Here is a 21891-nt window from a genome sequence, read left to right on the forward strand (position 1 = left end):
TTGTGTTATTTTCATTATTATTTAATTATTACTTAGTTAGTCGGCTTTTGTTTAAAGCTGAAGATCATTCTAGTGAACAGGCAATAGAGGGCGCCACAATAAGCGCGCTCTGATTACACAGTTTGTGGCTAAGTGTCGCTGTGCAGTTGCGTCGAAAGTGCAAAACGAAAAATGTGATCGTAACCAGAAAAACAAACATTTTCAGTGAGCTGTATGTAGAGGGCGCCACAGCCATCGTTGGTACGCTAATGTCGCCCAATCGAGTAAGCTGTTGCGTTGAAAAAGTGCAGCATTAAATATGATCGTAATCAAAATCCAACTGAGGGGCGCCACTATTTTCGTTTATACTGTGCGTTCTGACATTGCCAGATGACGCTAAGCGGTTGCGACAAAAATATGAAACGTAAAATATAATCGCAATCACAAAAAAACTCAACTGAGCCGTGTGTAGAGAGCGCCACTGTCTTCGTTTATACAGTGCGTTCTGACATTGCCAGATGACGCTAAGCGCTTGCGTCAAAAAAGTGCAGCATAAAATATAATCGCAATCAAAAAAAACTCAACTGAGCCGTCTGTAGAGGGCGCCACTGTTCTCGTTTATACAGTGCGTTCTGACATTGCCAGATGACGCTAAGCTGTTGCGTCGAAAAAGTGCAGCATAAAATATGATCGTAAGCACGATAAATCTATGAACGTAAATAGAAAACGATTTAAATTTACGATAAAAAAAAAAATATATTTAAATGCAAATCCTAATTCTAGATTCAACCGGGCATCCGGATCAAGGATTGGGCAGCCAATGCGGCCACTCCTGTATCTCATTGTAGAGCGTCAGGCCCGGACTCTGGGTGCTTATCACCTGGGAGCCACCAATTAGTCCGTAATCCTCGCTCAGCTCGCCCAGCTCCACGCCGCAGGCGAGCAGCTTCTTGCACGCATCCAACGCCGCCTGCGCGGGCAGCTTGTCTGCAAGGAAGGAGGCAAGAGTCAGCACGACAGTATTGGCAGATAAAGGGGTAGACGGAGACAGAGACTCACCCACATAGTTGCCAATGAAGGCGATGCCCGTGCCGTTCGCATTGTAGCCGTAGGTGTGAGCGCCAGCGATGCCCCAGCCGGTGCCCTCATAGACGATGCCGTCGTTGCCTATAAGAAAGCTGAGCAGCGGATTGAGCCGGTGGCCGAGAAGATAGCTAACCCAAGCTGGAACTCACTTGTAGCCGATGTCGTTGTAGTCCAGCTGCGACTGGTGATAGCTCTGCATGCCCTGCAGCAGCTCGGCGCACTGCACAAAGCCGGAGCAGGCGCTTGTCACCGTGTGATGGATGACCACAAAGCGCACGGGCCGCACCTGGTAGTTGATGCCACGCGCCGGCTTGCCGCCCCACTGACGCTTCAGCTTCATCTGCGGACAGTCGGCGCCCTTCTTGCGCCCCTTCTTGCCACCCGCCGCCGTCGCCAACAGCAGGCCGACAATGAGCAAGATCATCAAACGGGACATCTTCTGCGTTCTGTTCGGCTGCGGCTACGTTTGGGTACTGCTCGCCGGATCGGACGCAGCGCCTTCTTATCGCATGCACACGTCTCACGCCCAGCTGACGCAATTGCCAGCGGGGAAGGGAAAGAGGAGGGAGGGAGGTCGGTCAGCGCACAGAAACAAGTTTTAATCTCTAATTCGCCTCATACTCTGCCAGCGGGTGCGACACAAAATATGAGCAAATTTGTCTCGGAGGCCCTTGAATTGAATAGCTCGAGACAGGTTGAAAGGCGACTGCTTGGCTATGAGAGCAGTGGCCCTCAAACTGTAAGACGCCCCAAGTTTGTACAGTTTTTGTGGCTCGAGGCTATTAATTTACCCTGCTAACTATCGCGCCTCCTGCTCTAAAACTGTAAGAAAAGTGACTCTCAAACTGTATTCATAGGGCGCTGCCTTTCAAACTGGAAAACTGGAAAATCAACATTATTGCGTGACAATCAAAGTATGTGAAGCGAGATGTTAAGTGAAGGCTTTTAGTAGGTCGACTGCATGAAAAGTGGCTGTAAAACTGTAGCGTAAGGTCGTGCTTTTGCAACTGTAAGTTTGGCAAATATAGTATTATCTAAGTAGGTTTTCGAGCCAACTTTTACTTTAATGCTGGAAGAATAGTGGCTGCAAAACTGTTGCCTTAACGCCGTGCTTGTCCAACTGTAACTTTGGCAAAAATATCCATTTTTGCGTGTTTCTATATATTTTCGGAGTATCTACGAAGGAAATTTTCTAGCTCCTTAAAACTGCAAGAACAGTACCTGTAAAACTGTAGCGGCTCCTGTCCAATATCACATATATAGCTATATATATAAGTTTCCTTTGAATAAAATTCCTTTGGCTAAGCATTTACAGCCCCTTTTATGCCCCTTGTCTTGCAGAGTATTTTATCTTCCGCTTGCCGCTTTATCTTCTTTTAATTTATCTTAATGTTTTGCGAATTTTGTCCGGGAGTCCCAATTCAGCGGCTTCTGTTTCCAGATTTGTGATGAGTGCTTATTCTTTTTCACTCAAACCTCGTCGAATCCATTTATGAGTCATTCCGCGGCCTGAACTCGAACAGGTTTCCAGAGCTCGACGTCAGCATTTTCGATAGTAAACAACACTAAAAAGCACTCAGAAACATTTGCGATTAAACAGATTTATTTCGAAAAATACACTCAGAGAAAAACGAGCTTCTAAGTTCCAGTTTGGCCGAAAAGGAACTCAAAAGTTGTCACATTCAAATTTGAAATATTCTTAATTTGAAATTCTACAAATACTAGACTTAAAAAGTAGATATAAAAATAATCCGACTGTGATATACCCTGCACAAAGCGCCTCTCTCGCTTTTAGCTTCCTTCTATGCTTCTTCTGTGCCTCTTCTTCCCTAGGCCCTTGTTTATATATGGAATATGCAGATCGATCAGATCTGTCCCTTATATATATATAAATATACATCTTAAATACATATACGATATTGCCTAAGCTGCAGACCCTATTCAAGTATTTTTTTTAGGAACTTTCGCGTTTTGCCAAAGTTTTTACTCGATTTGAGCACATAATATTTGATTTTTTTTATGTTTTTTTTTTTCAGATCGCATTAATCATATTGAATAATGATACAGAATGGGTTGCATATATGAAATTGCAGCACCAAGTTAATTTTTCGAGGTGCATTCAACCATTCAGGAAGCATCGAAGCAAACAAAAGACTGCATGACAACTGGTGAGTACATTTTTCAGAGATTCCTTTTCTTATATTTCGAATTCCCGCATAGCTTACATATCTAGATGCAGAGGTTGGAAATCAAAATCCTTTTTCATATATGAACTTTAAGTGTATTTCTTTAGAGTCTTAAACCGAATTAATCAAGATTTGAGCCAGCTTTCTGGTTCAAACCTTACCCTACATTACATAATATCACGTTGAAGATATATGAAAAGGGAAATGTATTGGAAATTTATCGCATTTGCAAGATTTCAGATTACAGTTAACCATCTGCACTTCTTCTGGATTTGAACCAGCTTCTTGGTTCAAAGCTTAACTTACTTTAGATAATATTATTTTAGACATTGATGAAAAGGGAAATCTAATAGAAATTGGATTTGTGCTCCAATGTCAGTCGCAAGATCTCTCAGGGAGCTTGCCTTTCTCTCTCCCCCTCTTCCTCTCTCTCTCTCTCTCTCTTACTCCTACTCTCTTCTGTTTTTCTCGCTGTCCCACTCTCCCGCTCTATCGCCGTTTAACCCCTGGCAATTGTGAGGCACTCATGAGACATTCCAATCCTGCGCAACACCTGTGCGAGAGGCAGCTCGACAGGCTGTCTACGACAGGGTGTCCGCTCTGCAGGCGCGATTAGACGCTTCAATGGCCGCCCCGCCCCGCCCCTCCCCGCCAACCCGTCCCTTCCCGTCAACATGTCGTCGAATTGGCAATGGGCTATGTCGGGTATAGTGACTCTGAGGGACGGGAGGCAGCAGGCGCGCGGGCACAAGTTCGATTATGGCCAAAACGCGACCGAGCAGAACCAGAGAGAACTTAGCTCGGATCGTTGGTGGTGCCCGACTGCAGGATACTCTGTTCGCCAGCATGAAAACAGCTCGAAACACATTCAAAGGCGACTGCTTGTTAATGAGAGCAGTGGCTCTTAAACTGTAACCCCCCACAAAGCAGTACACTGACCCTGAGGAGGCTATTAATCTACCCTGCTAACTAGCCTGGCTCTTGCTCTGAAGCTGTATAAAAGTGCCTTTCAAACTGTAGCATTGGAAAATCAACATTGTTGCGTGACAATCGAAGTATGCAAAGCGCAATGCTAGGTAAAGTGGTTCTGTAGCCTTAAGTCGGTGCCTTTCTGTAACATTTGGAAAATGCCGATTTTATGAGAATCTAAAGATATCAGCAGAGAACCTGCCTAATTTGGAGACACTAGCCTCAAAACTGTGCTAGCAGCGGCTCTCAAACTGTAACCGTAACGAGGTGCCTTTTTAACTGTGTCTCAAGAGAAAAGAGACATTTGCTTCGATCTTAAGAGAAAGTTAACTATAGTCGTATTGCTATGCTATGCGATCAGTTGTTCTAAAACTGTAAGAAAAACAAATAGTTGCTCTTAAACTGTAACAGCTGAAGAGTTTACAGAGTTGAATTGAAGGGTCAGTCGGACGGACAAACAGACGGATAGCTGAATAGACCCCATTGAACCGTTGCATACAGGGTAAAGTAAAGAGTGCGCGCGCTTTGAGCACCGTTAAAAGGTCGTGGGCCGGAGCCGCGGCTTGGGTCGGGGGTCATCGATAGCTGCTTCGCTTGACTGACTGCGCAAGGGTAATGAGAGGCGCGGCCCTGAGCAGGCGCAGGCTGAGGCCGCGCTGCTGCTGCCAGGGCTGCTGCCACGGCTATTGCTGACAGTATCGCAGAGGCTCTGCTGGCAGCTCGTTGCTCCTGGCCAGAAAAAAAAAAAAATAAAATAAAAATAAAGAAAAAGAAAAGGTTCCGACAAACGCAAACGCAATTGCCCAGCCGCATTCCGTGGCCAGTCGCAGCGCGAGACGGAATCCAGCGCGGACTTTTTCCCATCTAATTGCAGCTCCTATTCCTCCTGCTCCTCCTGCGGCGCCTGCTGCTGCTCTTGAGCACTTCTTCTTTTTTGTTTGTTCTGTGTGTGTGAGGTGAAAATCAAGTCGATTTTTTTGAGCAAATATGATTGTCAATATGCCCGTCAATGGGCCGAACAGCAGCGCGGCTCAGTCGCATTCCAGTGCCAGCAACAACAACAACAACAACAACAACTGCAATAACAACAACAACAACAACAACAACAACAACTGCAACTCGCTGCAATCGCCGTGCGAATTCAACTTCCTGAAACGCAAATACGAAACGCAGCTGGAGCCGCAGCCGCTGGAGCCGTACGAGCAGCTCGCGTCGAATCCCTGGAAGAAGCGGCATCTCGACTATGATGCTGGCGGCGACATGTGCTTCCAGCTGCAGCTGGACACGAGCAGCGCAGCCACATCGAGCGGCGCCGCCTCGTTCATCAACGATCTGTTCGCCTACGACAGCAGCCTCCTGGTGCCCGCCGCCTCCTACTGTGCGCCACCCAGTGCGCCGCTGGAGGCCGATGCCGGCGGCTGGCAGACGGGCGAGCTGCTCGAGCTGGATCATCGCTACAATTCCGGACTGCAGGCGGACTTCTCTCAGATGAATGCAACGCTGCCGCCGCCGCCGCCGCCCCAGCAGCAGCAGCAGCAGCAGCAACAGGAGCTGCAAGCACAGCCACATCAGGAGCAGCAGCAACAGCAGCAGCAACAGCAGCTGGAGCTGGTGTCCAATGCCAGCTTTTTGGTGCCCGTTCCGCAGAAGACACAGGCTCAGGTTGGATGTCGGCCCGTGGCTTGTGGCAGACGCTCTTCGCCGGTGGCCAGCGAAACGGAGCCGGATTTCGAGGACAAGAATCTGTCCTGGCTGCTAAATTTCAAATTCGATGAGTTTCCGCATCTGTCGCCGGATGTTGGCGGCGCTGCCCGGCTAGGCAATGGACACGGTGCCGGCCTGGAGGCGGCCACGCCCACAGCGACAGCACACATGTCGAACGCATCGCCCTGCAGCTCGGCCTCACCCGCATCCGCATCCGCATCCGCCTCCGCGAGCACATCCAACTCGAGCCAGTCGCTCAGCTGCCACACAACGCAGCTGGAGCCGCGCGGACGCAGCTCACCCAAGAGCTGCACATCTCCGTCAAACACAACGACAAGCACAGGAACAGCAACAGGCGCAACAGGAGCCACAACAACAACAATCACCACACCGACCAGAACTGGCCGCAAGTTCGAGGAGCTGGTCATGGAGGTCACCTCGGAAATGGATGGCAACGATATGATTGTGGCCGAGCACGTCGTCATCGAGGATACAACATCCAAGGCGTAAGTACAATTCAGATTAATATAAGACCTTATGGAGAATACATTCTATGCTAGACTTGGGATCATGTTTCCTAGCGCCATCAACAGCCCTTACCAACAATCGTGACCTTAGGCACTTGGAACTTTATCTGTATCCTTCAAGAGTATTCCCTGCTCTCAGTTGAGAGGCTTAGGTATTTGCTCTGCCGAGATACTAGATCATATCATCTTTCAAATCTTATAACCGAACTTCTACCAAGCACACTTCAACAATGCTCCATTTTATGCTGATCTTTAGGCATGGGACTTGGGATTATGCGCCCGAATTCATGATAAGCTCTAGCTACCCAACAAAAGCTCCAAATACCGCACGGAAATTGGATAAGGCTATTGTCAAGTTTTATTTATCTATAGACAACATCCGAGCTGCAATTAAGAGCAAGGTGTGCAGGAATATATCTTCAATCCGTTTGGATACTAGATCCTATAATTATGCAACACTTCTCATTATTAAACTTAACATTAGGAATTGGATTTAGTTATTTTGGGGTTTTTGGTTTATCTATAGGTAACATCCAAGGAATAACTGTTCCTTTGGATGCTTGATTAAGGCTCATGTTACAGCTCCTGGGAATAAAGTCCGATCAGAGTACCTGGAATCCGCCATATAAAAGTTGACCTCAGTAATCGGGCTTAGTTATTTTTGGTATTTTAATTTATCTGTAGGCAACATGCAAGCTGTACAATTATTCCTTGTTGGAAGATCCCAGATTAGAAACCCACCATAATACGATCTTGTAACTATGATATTTCCGATTTCCTCCGAAAAAAAGGAATTAAAGTACTTGCTATCCTTTATATTAAGCTTGACTTTAGGCCTTGGCTTTTATGATTTACCTGCAGACAACATCCAAAGATTATTCCCAAGATATATTATTCACAATATAAATACAACACATCAGATAAGTCCGGACTTGATTATTCAAGTATAAATCTTCAGATCGCTTTCGAAGGATTTGAAACATTTATGATAAATACTTCGGGCTTAACCCAGGAACTATGCCGTAGACCTTGGATATTTCTTAGAGACAATGCTGTGAAGCATATTATCCAAGAATAAGATAATAAAAATAAATATTTAGCTTGCTACGAAAGTTCTCAAAATTTCGTCAAGACAATTCGAGGGATGGCAAATACTTGCGAGATTTCGCTTGTTGACTTCCAGGAATTTCTGCATTATATGGAGAGTTTCAGATTAAGTTTAACATTTAGCTTATAAATTAATTTTTTTGTAGATTTTCGCGGAAGTTAAACGAAAGCCGCTTAACCGAACGCAACTCCATTTTGATAAATATTTATTTGACGTATGTTTTGTCTCTCTTCTTTCTCTCTCGCGCTCGTCGGCTCTCTTGTGCGATGCGGCGCCAATCGATGTGGCTGAACGTGGCCACCCGCAACGAAACCACCCACCCTTCCCCCCGCTAACCAACCAACCCCACAACGAACCAACCACCGCAAAACAAGCAGGCCAAAGAAACCACCGTTTACATACACGGAACTCATCGAATACGCCCTCGAGGACAAGGGTGAGCTGACGGTGTCGGGCATATACCAATGGATATCGTAAGTACTCGTTAACATCCACGATTTCAGCCAGTCGAGCCAGTCCCCAACCACCCCCAACCACCCCCAACCACCCACTGCCCATACCAACCACCCACATTCGGCCGACGAGCGACTTGGCTTTTGCTGGGGTGGAAAAGCATTTGCTGTGTGTGCGGGGGTTGGAGGCATCAGCAGGTGTGTGTGCAGGTGTGTCCAGGTGTGTGTGTGTGTGTGTGTGTGTGTGTGTGTGTGTGTGTGGCAATGCCGGATGTAATTAAACAAATCTCAAGCATTTCTTGGCGCATTCCCGTTGGCCACTTTTGTTGCCTGTTTCTCCTGTTCGTTGGCTTCCTTTTCTACTGCCCTTTATGTTTTTCTTTTTTTATTTTATTTATGTTTGTCTAACAACCAACAACAACAACAACAACAAATATAGTGCTAAAAACTTGCCAGTTACAATAATTTATTACCTGTTAAAATTCTTGCCAAGTTCTTTGTGTTTTTGCCATTTTATGTTTGTACTTTTTGTGTCTTCGCATTCGCTTTAATTCTAAAAACACAGTTGTTGCTGCTGCTGTTGTTGTTGTTGTTGTTGTTGTTGTTGCTGCTGTTGTTGTTGTTGTAGATCAACAAGTTGCCTCATATATCAAGATCTCTACGCTTTGACCCTAAGAATAGGAATAGATTTAAGTATTTAATGGTTCGGCTGGAAGTTGCAAAATGGAGATATTCAAAAGTGATTCACTTTACAGACCGGGCAATATATATTATTTTTTAATAATATCCATTCATATTTTTATATTTTTGCTCTTCAACTTATTCCAATTTATCTTGTGTATATATTGTAATTATACCCTGAACCCATTAAAAATAGGCATAAGGGTATATTGTATTTGTGCAAAATCCAAATGTATGTAACAGGCAGAAGGAAGCATCTGCGACCACATAAAGTATATATATTCTTGATCAGCATCAATAGCCGAGTCGATCTAGCCATGTCCGTCCGTACGTCCGTCCGTATGTATGATCGCAAGGATCTCAGAACATATAAGAGCTACTTAGAGACTTGAAATTTTAGATGTAGGTGCAATTTTGGTAAATAATGAGAGCTAGAGTCACGAAACATGATATGTTGCTTCTAAAATATTATATATTTGTCAAGTATCTTTCATTTTATGCCTAGCGCCACCTCTCCGCTACCACCCCAGAGCTATAAATCAAGTTAATAACCCAACTATTATTGCCAACCAATTTAAGCCAAAATTTAAATGCAATTGACTTTTTCAGTATACACAAATATTCGATGATACAATAAGATATACTGTAGAAAATTTCATAAAGATCGGTTAAGAAGAAAAACCAAAGTCATGTGCAACTGCGCAATTGAATAGAGCAGCATCTTTAAGAATTTCTGTATACATGTACAAACACACATTCATGTGCGTCTGCTTCGCATTTTAACAGCATGCTTATTGCGACTTTTTTCTGTTATGCTATTTAAGTTCCTTATTTTATCATAAGTGCTTAATTCAAAATTTTAACCCAAATCGACAAGGGGTTATATTACGTTTTTTTTCAAAATCGAGGTTTTTGCGAAAATCGAAACTGTTTCGATGATTTTTTTTTAATATCTCGGGTAATAGCTCCAAAACGACATAACTCCACGCGGAGATATGACGTTCCAAAACGACATAACTCCACGCGGAGATATGACGTTCCAAAACGACATAGCTCCGCGCGGAGATATGATGTTCCAAAACGACATAACTCCGCGTGGAGATATGACGTTCCAAAACGACATAACTCCCGCGATATGACCTTCCATAAAGTCATCGATCACGTTGTTTTTCAAAATCGAGGTTTTTGCGATAATCGAAACTTTTTCGATGATTTTTTTAATATCTCGGGTAATAGCTCCGCGCGGAGATATAACGTTCCAAAATGACATAGCTCCGCGCGCAGATATGACGTTCCAAAACGACATAGCTCCGCGCGGAGATATGACGTTCCAAAACGACATAACTCCGCGCGGAGATATGACGTTCCAAAACGACATAACTCCGCGCGGAGATATGACGTTCCAAAACGACATAACTCCGCGCGGAGATATGATGTTCCAAAACGACATAACTCCGCGTGGAGATATGACGTTCCAAAACGACATAGCTCCCGCGATATGACCTTCCATAAAATCATCCATCACGTTGTTTTTCAAAATCGAGGTTTTTGCGATAATCGAAACTTTTTCGATGATTTTTTTAATATCTCGGGTAATAGCTCCGCGCGGAGATATGACGTTTCAAAACGACATAACTCCGTGCGGAGATATGACGTTCCAAAACGACATAGCTCCGCGCTGAGATATGACGTTCCAAAACGACATAACTCCCCGGGGAGATATGACGTTCCAAAACAAAATAGCTCCGCGCGGAGATATGACGTTCCAAAACGACATAGCTCCGCGCGGAGATATGACGTTCCAAAACGACATAGCTCCGCGCGGAGATATGACGTTCCAAAACGACATAGCTCCGCGCGGAGATATGACGTTCCAAAACGACATAGCTCCGCGCGGAGATATGACGTTCCAAAACGACATAGCTCCGCGCGGAGATATGACATTCCAAAACGACAAGTTCCGCGCGGAGATATGACGTTCCAAAACGACATAGCTCCGCGCGGAGATATGATGTTCCAAAACGAAATAGCTCCGCGCGGAGATATGACGTTCCAAAACTACATAACTCCGCGTGGAGATATGACGTTCCAAAACGACATAACTCCGCGCGGAGATATGACGTTCCAAAACGACATAGCTCCGCGCGGAGATATGATGTTCCAAAACGAAATAGCTCCGCGCGGAGATATGACGTTCCAAAACTACATAACTCCGCGTGGAGATATGACGTTCCAAAACGACATAGCTCCGCGCGGAGATATGATGTTCCAAAACGAAATAGCTCCGCGCGGAGATATGACGTTCCAAAACTACATAACTCCGCGTGGAGATATGACGTTCCAAAACGACATAGCTCCGCGCGGAGATATGACGTTCCAAAACGACATAGCTCCGCGCGGAGATATGACGTTCCAAAACGACATAGCTCCGCGCGGAGATATGACATTCCAAAACGACAAGTTCCGCGCGGAGATATGACATTCCAAAACGACAAGTTCCGCGCGGAGATATGACGTTCCAAAACGACATAGCTCCGCGCGGAGATATGATGTTCCAAAACGAAATAGCTCCGCGCGGAGATATGACGTTCCAAAACTACATAACTCCGTGCGGAGATATGACGTTCCAAAACGACATAGCTCCGCGCGGAGATATGACGTTCCAAAACGACATAGCTCCGCGCGGAGATATGACGTTCCAAAACGACATAGCTCCGCGCGGAGATATGACATTCCAAAACGACAAGTTCCGCGCGGAGATATGACGTTCCAAAACGACATAGCTCCGCGCGGAGATATGATGTTCCAAAACGAAATAGCTCCGCGCGGAGATATGACGTTCCAAAACTACATAACTCCGCGTGGAGATATGACGTTCCAAAACGACATAACTCCGCGCGGAGATATGACGTTCCAAAACGACATAACTCCGCGCGGAGATATGACGTTCCAAAACGACATAGCTCCGCGCGGAGATATGACGTTCCAAAACGACATAACTCCGCGTGGAGATATGACGTTCCAAAACGACATAACTCCGCGCGGAGATATGACGCTCCAAAACGACATAACTCCGCGCGGAGATATGACGTTCCAAAACGACATAGCTCCGCGAAACATATATAGACTTGAAATTTTAGATGTAGGTGCTCCTAGTTCCCGCGCAAATCGAACTTGTTTCCGATAATCGATAACTTACTCCGTTTCCAAGCAATCGATAAAAATCGATATCGATATCCTGTTGCTTCTAAAATAGAATATATATATATGCATTTGATGTTGGAAGAAGAGGATTCAGGGTATCCCCTAGTCGGGAGCTCCCGACTAGAACCTCTTACTTATTTTTTTAGGGACTAGGAGAAGCGTTTTACATTTTACCTCTTGTATAATTGAAATGTGGAGAGACTAGATAGTAGGGATATATCTTTGGCACGCCGAAGACTTAATGTCCTTCTAGACATTTTCCTTAGGGCTTTGCAGACATAAGATCTTGGGAAAAGAAGCTCGTAAATGTTGAGTTTGAGAAGATGTCTTGCCAAACAGAGTTATTTGTCATACAAAAACAGTGAAAAATTAGCGGAAAAGTTTTTTGTATATCAATCGAATCGGTTTTAAAAATATTTACATACTTATGTATATATGTCTGATTACACATTTCATATTAAAATTATAAAACCCTCGACAAGAGCTTAAAAGTAAGGTTTGATTCGCACTTCGATACGGTCGAAAATTGGCTGGAATTCTGGGTTTGAACTGGCTTGCAACATGTACATATTTCAGGGTCTCGGTAGAGTTCAGTCCGTCCCACAGTTATGTCCTGAAACTCCCTTTTAATGCGATTGCCAACAAATTGCGAAGGTTGAGAAAAAACGAGAAGATTCTTTTGGATACTTTGCATTCGCTGAGCTTAAATTCCTTCAATTGGAAGTGAATAATTTTCGTTATAGTTCGAGAACTTTTAATTGGTAATGCATATTCGTTTTGTTTCCCTTTCCAAGGGGTGGGGGTTGGGGATCACCAGAAACTGGGAAAAGCCCCAAAAGGAACTTTCCATGCACCCATATAAATATATGTATATATGTATATTTCGATGTGTATCTACATCAGTTTGACGACAATAATAAAAAACTTTTAACACATTTTTCAAGGTTCATTAATTTAGCCCCTGCCACCTGCCTCCGCCCCCCCCCCCCCTTGCCTCTACGAAACGGTAGTAGAAGGTGAGGAGGTCACAAATTGTCAAAGTTGTAGGCCTAGTCGCAGCCCACGCTGGCGCAGGGAGGGGGAATCACTGTAAATATTTGAAGCCACAGCAAAAATGTTGCGTGTAAATATCCTATATATGTAAATGTATATAGAAATCCTGCCCCTCCCACCCCCATATCCCCGCCCCTGCACCTGCCACTGTCTCTGCTCCAGCAATTTATGACATTTGCCCATCAGCTGCCACGGGTTGGGGCAAGGGCCGCAGCTCGGGCAACCTGTTCATTAAATGTAATGAGCCAGCAGACCGACCAAATCTACCCTACCGCACTCCCCCGTTCACCAACCCCCCTCATAGTTTCGCCTCCCTCGCGCCTGCTTAGTGTACTTTTCTTTTTTGGGAAGTTTTCATTAACCATTCACAAATTTACTTTGTGGGCGCCAGCATAGTGGCTTGGGGGGTGGGTGGAGCAAGAGGGTGGGGGTTGGCGCACAGCTAGGCGAAGGGCTGCAATCGCCAGGGACGCGTTCAAGGCAAAAAAAAGGGCGCCTGCGCAAACATTGCAGCAAGTCGCCCACGCGAACCCCCGCAACCTCTCTCTCTCTCTCTCTCTCCGAGTGTGTGTGTGTGTGTGTGTGGCAATTGCCCATGAAATTTATATACACACGCACACATATGCCTAGTATAATTATTAATTGGCGGGGTTGGCCGTTTGCCGCCTTTTAGGGCCTGCTTCGACTATTTTCCGGAGTTTCTACACCTTTTACACGCCTCAATGCATCAGGATCAGGTGTTTGACAAGCGCAACTCGGCGCACAATTTCCAGCAATTACTCGGTCAACCCATTAGCCCATAGTCCCAGCTCGAGCGCAAGTCCGATCCGTTCGGTACTGCTCTTCCGGTCAATTTGAATTGCATATTGAGTGTTTATTGGATGCGGATCATGGCTCATTGCACAGGGCTCAGGTTGCCGGGTGGAGGGTGCATCAGGCAGGAGACGGTGTGCAGGATCTGGAACGCAAAAAGGTTCCCACTAAATGTGCTAGCCGAGAAATACCTGAATCCAATATACAATATTGCCAAGCTAGAGAGGGTGAGCTTTAAGCTGAAAATAAAGTGAGAAGAAAGCTCGATTCTTCTCGGAAAAACTCTTGCAGATTCTTCTCATAGCTGCCAAAGGCATATTGGGTCGAAAATTGAATACCTGTCCAAGAAACTTGTTTGCTTCCCTTACACTTAAATACTCTTAACTTATTTGTGAAAGTCTTTTTGATATAGCACTTTTATCATATCTTATCATATAGCATACTATATCGCAGCATATCATATAGTATCCAAGCATATCATATCATAACCCATATTATAAAGTATACCACTTCACATATATCATATCATATATAGAGTATATCATTTTTGTATCTCTTCTCAACATATGACACCTATATCATATGTATCATAGCATATCATCTAGTATACCACATAACCACATATATCATAGGGCAAGAGTTTTTGCATGGATAAATGTTGTGTCTTTTGACAATATCTTCAACAGACTATGCAAAATCTTCATAATATTCGAACACTATGTCATATAGTATAGCATATCATATCATATACTATACCATATCATATATATCGGTTTTTGTTCGGATAAATGTTCTGGCTTTTGAAAATATATTAATCTTTGCAAAAACTCCTTAGCATGGGACTTCCATATCATATACAGGTAGTATCTTATCATATAGCATATCACATAAAATATATATCAAAGCATGAGTTTTTGGTTTGGATAAATGTTTTCTGCCCTAGAAATACCTTCACCAAAGTCTGCCAAAGACGAGCTCCGCTATTCGCCAGATCGTAAGCCCTATGTCCAAAAGGGACGTTTCCTTGTGTTGAATAGAATTTGACATGACATATATTCTATACGTTTCCTTCTCTATATATATCTAATTATAATCTTCTCTTCGAATCTATAAGCGCATTCTCATCATATCTAAATTCATAAAAGTGAAAAATAAGTTATGCTTCTCTGATTGTGGAGGACATCTTGAATGGGCAGCTGACTGAGTTTGTCCCTTTGCTTGTTCTGGCTTCTGGGTTTTTTTCGTGGGCGTGGCCAGTTACGCCCCATTTGGTATTTAAAAAGTTTTCTTGACTTGAGCGCAGAGCCAACTACTTTGGCTGCCATAAATCCATAAATTTTGCACATTTTGGCGACTGCTGGAACAGAGGGGCAGGGGCGGCAGCCGCAACAATTTATGAACTGAGCTGCAATACATTTATATATAAATGTATATATATATATACTTATATAGAAATGCATGTTGTGAAACAAGAAGAGGCGAAATCAACTCGAAACAAACCGCCAGAAAAGTAGTTGCCCAGTCTGGGGTACTGGTTGCCCGAGCGGCGAGGAGCTTCTGGGCGCCATGTCAAAAATGTAAATGTGTGTGTGTGTGTGTGTGTGTGTGTGTGTATTGGCTTGCGTGCCAGGCACGCCCCGACACGGCACGGGCAGCCAACCAGCCCGGCAGGCAGCCATTCAGCCAGCCAGCCAGCCAGTCCAAGCGACCAGCTAGAGCGCCAGCCTATCAGACAGAATGCTTTATAAAGCCTCTGGCACGGACCCAGTCCAGAGGCAACTGCCGCGCCCGCGCCCCAAACTCTCCGCCCGGACACAAAGCAGGGCAACTCAAATTCAAACTCAATTTACGGTGCCAGCAGGCCGGGGCTGGACAGCAGGGCAATAGGCTGCGAGTAGCTGACAGTTGGCCCAAACCACCCAACACCTCTCCAACCCCCCTCCCCCCTCCCCACCATCACCAACCATTTGTATCAACACACAAGCGCCTGCTGATAGCCTGTCAGTCCGGCTGCCGGTTCGACCACTCGCATTATTTGCGAAAACCAAATCGAAACCGAGACAATAAAAAAAATAGATGTATATGAAATAAAACTGAAAACTTGCAAGGCTCAAATCGAGTTTAGTCTATGTAATAGCTTCGATTTAAAGGGCAAAGGGGTTCTCGGGTGGATTGCCCCGGATCCCGATGCCGTGTGTTTCGACAATTTGATTCGAGGCCCAAAAGCTGAAGGCGAATGCGAATGTGAATGCGAATGTGAATGGGAACTCAGTCATTCAATTCATTGACAATGATGACAATGTTGATAGTGGATATTTGATTTTATTTTTCTTGCCCCCCCTCCCCCCTTCCCACTCCCACACACAACCGCCCCGACCCGCCCACGCTGTGAGCACCCACTGCAAGCAACGTTGACAATTCGACAAGTGCGAGAGAGAGCGAGAGGGCGAGAGAGAGAGAACAAGGCACACACATTGATCGACTAGCAGATACCCTCAACTGAGCGCCTTGCGACTGTTGAACACATTCTAGCTGCCTGTTCAACCAACACCTGACTTTACTTAGATGCACATAATGCATGGCAAATACATTCCCGTTTAACTGCGGAGCTTATGGTCCGATCCAACAAAATGCAAGGCTTTGCCTATCCAAATAATGCAGTTGTTTCCCATACGAGAACCTACAGTAAATAGCTCTTATAAGACTGAGATCAAAGTCTTAAAATCGACAATTATCTAACCTGATTCCACATACTGCGATTCCATTGGCAGGTACCAACATTTTGTGCAAATGAAAATGTGGTTTCCTGTGGGAAACATTCGCCGAAAATGTAAAAAATGTTAACAGTGGAATTAGGCTATTAGGGGAAAACGTACAAGCAATATAGTTCACATTCACAGAAAATGTATTAAATGTTGACTGTGGAATTAGGCTATATTTGAGTCTAGTCTGAGAAGAAGAAGAACGGCGTGATCGACTCGTCTTACAAAACAAATATGCATATGTATATTATTTTTGTTTTTTTTTTTTTTGGCTTGGGTGATGCTTCTGCCTGTCACATGCATTTGCGCAAAACCCTTTTCAATGTGTGTACGAACGCTTTTGTGTATCACTGTCTAAACGCCCACAATAAGGCCTATCGATTGGCCTGGGGCACCGAGTGCATGATTAAACCATGCTAGACATGCAGCTCCATAAACTACACAACATCCAAACTACGACTGGCAACAATTTTCCCATTTTCCCATTTTGCATTTCCCATTTGCCGTATTTTGTATTTATAATTTTACAAGTACATTTGGGTGCTTCGCAGTGCCCACATTTCGGAGGGAGTCTAACAATAACTTAAACATGCCAAACATGAAGAAAACAAACCAATTTTGCACTTTGCACCAAAAATATCAAAGTTCTTGAGTACATATGTATCTGCAAATACCCTATAACCTATTGGGTATGAATGGATATCATATATAGATGTATGTTGAATGTCTTCTTGTTTGAGTAAAATCTCACAACAGTTTAATCGTAAGACCCAGATTTGTAAGTCTGTCTATATATATGTATATGTATATGTTTTCGAAGATATGCTAGATCAGGAAACATTCCTATTTACTTAATGGGATCCAAGCTAGCTGCTCCTTCTATTGACTATCGATACGTATCGATATATTGCCTGCTTCAACCTCTGATAGATAGCTTCTCCATCTCTTGACTATAGATATTCTATCTGCTTCAGACTCTGAGCTCGAAGAGAAGACAAATATGCATAGCTCAGTATATATTCTTATGTACTTCTTGGCATCCAATATATCTTCTCCATTTCTTGACTATCGATATGTATCAATATTCAATAGCTGCTTCAACAGCTCAGATCGAAGAGAAGAGTATCAGGAAACATACCTATCTACTTCAGCATGCCCTCTCAAGGGGTATAGGGTATGATAACGAATAAAAAACTGTCAGCTAAATGTGTTACACACATATGAGGCTCTCATATTTCGCCCCCCCGCCCCCCGCCCCCAATGCCATGTACCGAGTCGTATACGAAACCATTTATTACGAATTTCTAGCGTAAAATAGTGAACCCATGGGCCTGGACCCGGCTTCTAATCAAGTCCAAGCTGCATTCGCTACGCTCCACTCAACCAATTTGAAGTGCCATCCTTTTGGGCGTGTGCCTCGGCTGATGCGTCATGACGTCTGCGTGGGCGGAGGGAGTAGCAATCCGAATGACAGTTATCAGTGTGGCGGGGGAGGGGAAGGGATCATTAAGGAGCTGCCTGACGCTGCCTTTCAACTTGAGCCAGACAAGCGTCAGGCGTGGAGCCCAGGCTTGGATTTATGCATTCCATTTCATTCAGTTCCAGTTCATTTATGAGTCGTCATTTTTACCAAAAAAAAAAAAAAAGAAGGAAGTAAATCTATATAGATATATGCCTATATATATATATATATGCGGCCCACAATGGGTGCCTCGCGTGTTGAAATACAAAAAAATTGTTGAATTGCTTTTTAGGCTCGGAGTAGGAGTTGCCCGACGGAACGGATGGAGGCGAGAGATTGCTGGCAGGGAGCAGCAGTTAACCAATGACAAAGCGCTGCTGCTGCTGCTGCTGCTACTGCTGCTGCTGCGGGGGTTGTTTTCGGACCTGGCGCGTGTGCACCAACCCCCTCCCCCTACCGCGCCCCTTCTCTGTGAAATACTTTCCATTTTGTTGCCCAGCCCGGCCCCCAGCTGGCCTGGCAGGCTTGCGTTGGCGTCGTTCCTGCCCAGAGTGGGAGCGCGCTTGGCACGCGATGTCCTTTCCGGTCGACGTAGTTTCCTTTTACATAGCTCTAACCCCCTGCCAGCGTCGGGCAGCCTGCAGGGGTTGGCTTCAGCTGCAGCCACCTGCCCGCCAGCTACTCCATTTTCTCCATTCCTTTCCTTTTTTTCGCTCCACGTCCAAATCGCCTGTTCGTGACTGCCTACAAAACGACGCATAATTTGTGCCACTGCCGCTGTCCGTGTCCGTGTCCCTGTCCATGTAACCCCCTCCCAGCCCAACCCCACCGCCCAATCCGGCCGTGTGGCAGCTCTGCCGCAGTGGCGTGCCATGACGTGTTCCATGTAAATTGCCTGGTTGGCTCCGTTATTCAAACTTTAATTGCAACTGGTCAAAAAGTTTTAATAGTCCGAGCAGGCCGAACAGGCCAATAATTGGGGGTAGGTTCGGACCACGGCTGGCCAATCGGATCCATGTGCACCCCTCTCTGGCCCATACCGTTGGCCAATCCGCGCTCGGACCAAGCAGGGAAAAGCAATCACAAAAAAAAAAATATGCCCAAGAAAAACGAAGAGCGTAAAAAGTAAGAATATCTTCGACAAGTCGACGATTCTATACCCTTCTAGACATTTTTCTATGGGCTTGCAGATATGTGATTTGGCATCTTAATCTGGCAACATTATCCTTCAAAGGCAATCATTGTAGTGGACAGTATAACTTAATGACGAGATGTCCCAGCCCGGAGTTATCTATACATAAATACATTTTTAGATCCGTACCTACAGCCTAGTTTATATAGATGTGTACACATATGTCTAGAAGAAGTCATCTGGGAAGCATATGCAGAAGCAGATAACCAATTATTTTTTATATCCTCGACCACTTTCGCTACTATATCGATAAGTATTGATTTTGAGAGATTGCTTTTGAGCATAGCTCGAAGATGATAAAAGCTATTCTTCCTATATAGTATACGCAGACTAAAACTATTTTGAATATATGCTGCCATTCCACGTGAAATTGGAAATACCTAAGCTGTCAATATATTTGAATAAAATTATGACAATATTTTTGCTTTGTCGATGGAAGCATAAATATGAATTTGAGCATATTACCACGATATTACCGTGTTGAAAGAGCGAAGGCTAACTAAATGGAACTGACCGGAAATTCGATTTGCGATGGGATCACTTGCTTGGGTTCTGAACTACACGAATAATCGCTGCCTACTAATTGGATCAGTTTGGTATTTAAAATAAACTGAGTTTAGTATTTTATATTTAGTTTTCTTTTCTTGGTCGCCTAAAATTAGGCAATGCACATTTGTGTGAAATTGGGGCGAGACGGGCTTTCAGAACATGTGCGAAATTTACGCATCGCAAAACGAATGTCTTCTTTACAATTAAACGGAAAACATAGAAATTATAAAATTGGAATAATGTTAAACTTGCGAAACGTGCTCAAGCAAGCGATGCTAATTATTCTCTCTCTTTCTCTTCCCCTCTCTCTCTCTCTCTTCTGGTACCGCTCTCATTGTGTGCATGTTGCTGTCCCTTTCGCATTCGTGCAGCGATCGCTTTCCCTACTACAAATCGAACGACGATCGCTGGAAGAACTCGGTGCGGCACAATCTGTCCATCAATCCGCACTTCCGCAAGGGCGTCAAGGCGCCCCAAGGCGCCGGCCACCTGTGGGCCATATCCAGCGGCGACTCTGCGGAGAATGTGCTCGCCTGGGAGCATGTAAGTACGCTCTAGCACGAGCTGCACGCGCAATCCTAACAACTCTTTGAATTGCAGAAAAAGCAACGCTTGGATTTGTTCTTCAAAATGGAATCGATCAATCGCGAGCGCATTCAACAGCATCAGCAACAAATGCAACAGCAGCAGCAGCAGCAACAGCAGCAACATCAACAACAGCAGCAGCAGCAACAGCAGCAGCAGCAACAATTGCAGCAGCAACATTGCCAGTCGCCGCAGCAGCAGCAGCAATCGAGCTGCATTTACGATGAGGCAGCTGCAGCTGCTGCGACGCTGACGCAGGAGATGCTGCAGCATGCGCCGAGCGAGGCGTCGCCCACGACGCAGGCGCACAACAATCCGCAGCGCCTGTTGCCCTTCGGCGATCTGCTGAGCGACGAGGAGCTGCGCAAGACGGCGGGCCAGATACTGAACGGCATCCATCGGGAGGTGGAGGTGCAGTCAGTCAACTCCATCATCAGCACCTACCAGGATGTGCTGCTCGACAATGGTAAGTAGCTACGCTTCTCGTTTCGATCTCTTCATAAATGTGCGTCTTATTTTCCGCAGACTATCTCAATCCCATACACAAGGACGTCGTGGTCACCGAGAGCGGACTGCGCCAGCAGCAACAACAGCAGCTGCAGCAGCACCAACAGCAGCATTCGCTCAGCCACTCGCAGTACTACATCACCGAGATTGATCCCATGGAGCTGGGCATACAGATGTCGCACCAGGTGGAGCCGTCCGAGGAGGAGGTGCTCTTCAGCGATGACTTTAATCTCAACTACTTTGGCTACAATCCCGGCAGCGATATTGTCGCTTGACCGCGTAAGCAACAGCAGCAGCAGCAACAGTTGCTGCCAGTTGCGGAACGAGTTCCGGAACCAGTTCAGCTGCAGGGAAGCAATCAGAGTACTCATAAGCCAATTATAAACCAATACTAGTCACACTCTAACAACTTCGTCGTCGAACTATCTAAACTAACCACCTACGAGCCCAATCCCAAGTCGCAGGCCCCAGATCCAAGTCGCAGCCCCAAACCGGGTTCCAGTTGCAGACCTAGCCCCATGTATAGTCTAGTCTTCAATGTACCAACCAGTTTTTTTTTTGTCACTAATCATATCTAGTTTATCTTATAGAGCCTAAGAGTAGCCTCTACTTAGCATTAAGCATGCGCATCATATCGAAATACCGGGAGCATTACGAGTCCATATTTTCGACTTCGGGCTCTGGCTATATTCCCTAGTTAAGAGTTTTTACTAGTAGCTGATTACCTATACATATATATATATATATATATACATGAATAATCACACATGCTTAGATACTTACCAATACCTATCTATTATATATATATATATATATATATATATATATATATATATATATACTGTCCAAATACTAATCATAGTTCGTATCGATATTGTTTACCCTACCCCATGTAGCATAACGGCACTTGTACAACTACTCTGGTTTATCTATTATGGCAAATATACCTATTCTTTTTTTTATTTACATTTAAATCGTAACTCTCATGTCTATATATGTGAGGAGGATTTCAGATTAAGGCTCCCCCAAATAGGTTCGGTTAACGGGTCGACGTTCAAGAAATCTTATCGAT

General features: G+C 44.8%; 2 protein-coding genes across 2 annotated transcripts; one reads left to right on the forward strand and one right to left on the reverse strand.

Annotated features, from left to right (window-relative positions):
• Nucleotides 1-715: 715 nt before the first annotated feature.
• Nucleotides 716-1542, reverse strand: PGRP-SA (Peptidoglycan recognition protein SA). Its single transcript, XM_002058156.4, has 3 exons — nucleotides 1215-1542; nucleotides 1039-1157; nucleotides 716-966 (listed from the first exon to the last, which is right to left on the reverse strand). The coding sequence occupies exons 1-3, from the start codon at nucleotides 1499-1501 to the stop codon at nucleotides 782-784; spliced, it is 591 nt and encodes a 196-aa protein (XP_002058192.1). The 5' UTR covers nucleotides 1502-1542; the 3' UTR covers nucleotides 716-781.
• A 3391-nt stretch (nucleotides 1543-4933) lies between these two features.
• On the forward strand, nucleotides 4934-21807 carry fd3F (forkhead domain 3F). The gene is made up of 5 exons (XM_070211382.1): nucleotides 4934-6430; nucleotides 7937-8032; nucleotides 20099-20270; nucleotides 20328-20778; nucleotides 20838-21807. The coding sequence occupies exons 1-5, from the start codon at nucleotides 5208-5210 to the stop codon at nucleotides 21092-21094; spliced, it is 2199 nt and encodes a 732-aa protein (XP_070067483.1). The 5' UTR covers nucleotides 4934-5207; the 3' UTR covers nucleotides 21095-21807.
• Nucleotides 21808-21891: the final 84 nt, after the last annotated feature.

The sequence above is a fragment of the Drosophila virilis genome, chromosome X, assembly GCF_030788295.1.
Source record: "Drosophila virilis strain 15010-1051.87 chromosome X, Dvir_AGI_RSII-ME, whole genome shotgun sequence".
In the NCBI taxonomy this organism is placed as follows: Eukaryota; Metazoa; Arthropoda; class Insecta; order Diptera; family Drosophilidae; genus Drosophila; species Drosophila virilis.